The sequence below is a fragment of the Anarrhichthys ocellatus genome, unplaced genomic scaffold (assembly GCF_004355925.1).
Source record: "Anarrhichthys ocellatus isolate YVR2014 unplaced genomic scaffold, GSC_Weel_1.0 scaffold4, whole genome shotgun sequence".
NCBI lineage: Eukaryota > Metazoa > Chordata > Actinopteri > Perciformes > Anarhichadidae > Anarrhichthys > Anarrhichthys ocellatus.
The window spans coordinates 13,279,458-13,282,621 of NW_022280034.1; the positions used below are offsets into that span (position 1 = coordinate 13,279,458).

Here is a 3,164-nt window from a genome sequence, read left to right on the forward strand (position 1 = left end):
CTGTACGCGGGTAACGAGCTGAAATTGACAGGTGTTGCTGAACTTTCCGGAGGGAAACAGGCATTAAATGAGGAGTAACTTTTCACGATATCACGCCAAACCCTCGTATAGGGACACGTTGTGTCTTGTCACATGATCAAAGAGAGACTTGACATTGGACGAGAACAATCATTGGATCTGTATGACAAAAATACCAAAGATAATAAGAAATTGTTCATTTAATTGGATTGTTTTTTTCTTTAAATACTTTGTTCGTAGTTTTTAAAACGTATGTAGAATAAGCATATAATTTTGTTAAAGATTGCAACAGGCTATTTTATAAAAAAAATGAAAACCATTACAGAGAGAGGTTTTGCCCCTAGGAATATATATCATGCAAATATATTATTGCCAGGTATATAGGTATATTACAAACACAGCATTTTAATAAATAGCATCACTGTAACCAAGCCACCCCCTAAAAAAAGGGGGGGGGGGTGCCTAGCAGTATCTACTTACGCCCCTGTTGAGAAAGCGCGCCGGCCTGCTAGGTCAACACTTACCTATTGCGCCTCCAAAAGCTCTCTCCTCTCTCCCACGTGGTTCGCAATTCACTTCAGGGTCCCCATCGCCAGCGTCTCGGAGTTGAACTCGAACTGATTGCTCGAGGACGCCGACCTCCCCCACGAGTAGAGGCTGGGCGGCCGCTGCTTGAACGACGACGTGTACCTGTAGAAGCTCCGGTGCCGGTTCTTCAGGTACTCGCGGTAGTTCTTGGTGAGCAGCGTGTAGAGGAACGGGTTGATGCAGCTGTTGCTGTACGTGAGGCTCGCCACCAGGTAGTTGATGCACGTGTGGGTTTGCGAGGCCAGGTTCAGGGGCTCGGTGCGGTACAGCGACAGCAGCTGCCAGATCCAGAACGGCAGGAAGCACGCCCAGAACACCAGCACGATGGTGAAGATCATGATCAGCACCTTCTGCTTGGGGGACCGCTTGCCACTTCTGCTCATCGCGGAGTTGCGCTGGGACTCCAAGTAAGTGCGGGCCAACTTCACGTACAGGTATCCGATGACGAGCCCCGGCGCCATGATGCTGGTGCCGAACAGGACAGTCAGGTACACTTTGTAAACCAGGGGCGCCCAAGTCGGCGCGCACATCCTCTTCACACCCCCGTCCGGCGTGTCCTTAGTGGTCTGGGCGACCATCACCATCATGGGCACGGTGAGCACCAGCGAGAGCAGCCAGACGCCCCACGCCAGGGCTTTGCGGTAACTCTTGGAGCGCCTCACCGTGTCCAGCGGCTTGGTCACGGCCAGGTAGCGCTCCGTGCACATGACGGTGAGCGTGAAGATGCTGGCGTGCATGGTGAGGAGGTCCAGGCTGAGCAGGATGCGGCAGCCCACGTCCCCGAAGTACCAGTCCTTCAGGAAGTAGGTGGACACCACGAACGGGATGGTGGAGAGGTAGAGCAGGTCCGCCAGAGCCAGGTTGATGATGGAGATGTACATGGAGGTGGCGAAGCGGATCGAGTGGCACATCACCACCAGCGTGTACACGTTCCCCGACACCCCGAGGATGTAGACGATGGACAGGAGCGTACCGAAAGTGGAGGTGATGACGAGCTCGTGGTCCACGGTCCCGGAGCCGCCGTCCAGCGGCGGCGGACTCGCGTTCAAACTGACAGACTTGTTATTCATCGCTCGCTAGATGATCTCCGTGTGTGTGTTTATTTATTGTTGTTGCTGCTGCTCCGTGCTCTCGGACGGTGCCGGAGAAGTTTGGGGAAAAGATGCGCGCCGGTGGCACAGGTTGCGTCCTCTTTGATTTTTTTTCCGCCTCTCCTGCTCTCTGCCTGCTGCTCTTTGCTCCTGACGTCACCACCGGAGGACACTCACTCTGAAGATCTGATATCAGGAAAAAATATATGGACCGTGATATTCAGCCGTATGATGGGTGCAACGTGCACCTGGTCTCCGCGTGGTTTAATAAGGAATAAATATGAATGTGTATGTGCGGAGGGGGGGGATGTGAATATGAACAGCAAAAAAAAAAGAAGTTTGGTAAGCACCGAGTGTGCACCTGATGCCACAGCAGCAGCGGCGGGAGTCACTTTTACGCGCAGATTTGCAGCGTTCATGATTCCAAAAACATAAAAACTAAATAAACAAATGGCTCTAGTCATCTCCCAAATTAATCTCCAACGTGCATTTTCCCCAGACTGATAACGACGAGTTGATAATGAATCCGTCCTTCTTGCACTGACCACGTGCGCACACGCGCGCACCGTGAGAGCGCGCACAAACCGAGAGCTCCTGACTCTCGTGCCACAGACCAGATCCAATTAATGTCCCGAATATTTCCTCGTGCGTGAGCATTTCAATAAACCAGGCACTCTGACATCAGACCTATTGGGTATGAACAGGGAAGGAGAGGCATGCATGTTGTTTGAATATTTCCACACAGACAACACCAACAGTATATCCACCCCCCCTCCCCCTACCCAATATTATTGGGTAGGGGGGATTATTGTTTTTTTTTTTCATTTCAGTGAGCTCTCATGCAGCCCCTCTTGTCTTCTTTAATCGATGAGGATGTTCTGAGCCAGTAATCACGAGCCAATAATCTCTCCCAGACAGCGGTGTCCTCAGACTCTATCCATCCTCGGGTGACTGATCTCCTGGATGGACTAGGATACTGTACCATCCATCCTCAAAGCCAAAAAAGAAATAGACTCTGAGGCACTCTGTGCATGTGTGTGTGCATCAATCACAGTTAGAGTTTCAGCTCATGGGCAGAGCAGCACCGGAGCCACAAATGTATCACTCATTAGTTGGTTCATGTTATACTGCAAGTGCAGTGGACAAAAAGGCAAAGTGGCAGTTAACAAAGTGACACCCACTGTACTTTGTTGCTGTAATGTCTGTCAGTTGCATGTCACATCCCCTCTCCTACTCAAAACACACACACACACACACACTCCTCTTCCCAGATAAATGACTGAATCAGTTGCTTCAGGACAAGAGTTCCTGTACAGCAGGTACACGTGCCCTGATTGGTCAGGGCACGTGTACTTCCTTTGATGTTGCACAGCTCTGCACTTGTCAGGCAGATTCTTACGGACAGTAAGAGTCTGATCAATATGAATCTTAATGCAACGCAGATTGTGGAGAGAGAGAGAGAGAGAG

The 3,164-nt window shown here is 50.7% G+C and overlaps 1 protein-coding gene across 1 annotated transcript; it reads right to left on the reverse strand.

Moving 5' to 3' along the window:
• Positions 1 to 569: 569 nt before the first annotated feature.
• LOC116381556 (urotensin-2 receptor) lies at positions 570 to 1,846 on the reverse strand. Its single transcript, XM_031843805.1, has one exon. It carries the CDS (start codon positions 1,674 to 1,676, stop codon positions 591 to 593), a length of 1,086 nt encoding a protein of 361 aa, XP_031699665.1. The 5' UTR covers positions 1,677 to 1,846; the 3' UTR covers positions 570 to 590.
• Between the last annotated feature and the right edge of the window lie 1,318 nt (positions 1,847 to 3,164).

Bases quoted from the DNA above. Each gene is read 5' to 3' on its own strand.
- LOC116381556 (XM_031843805.1), bottom strand. From the start codon at position 1,676: ATGAATAACAAGTCTGTCAGTTTGAACGCGAGTCCGCCGCCGCTGGAC.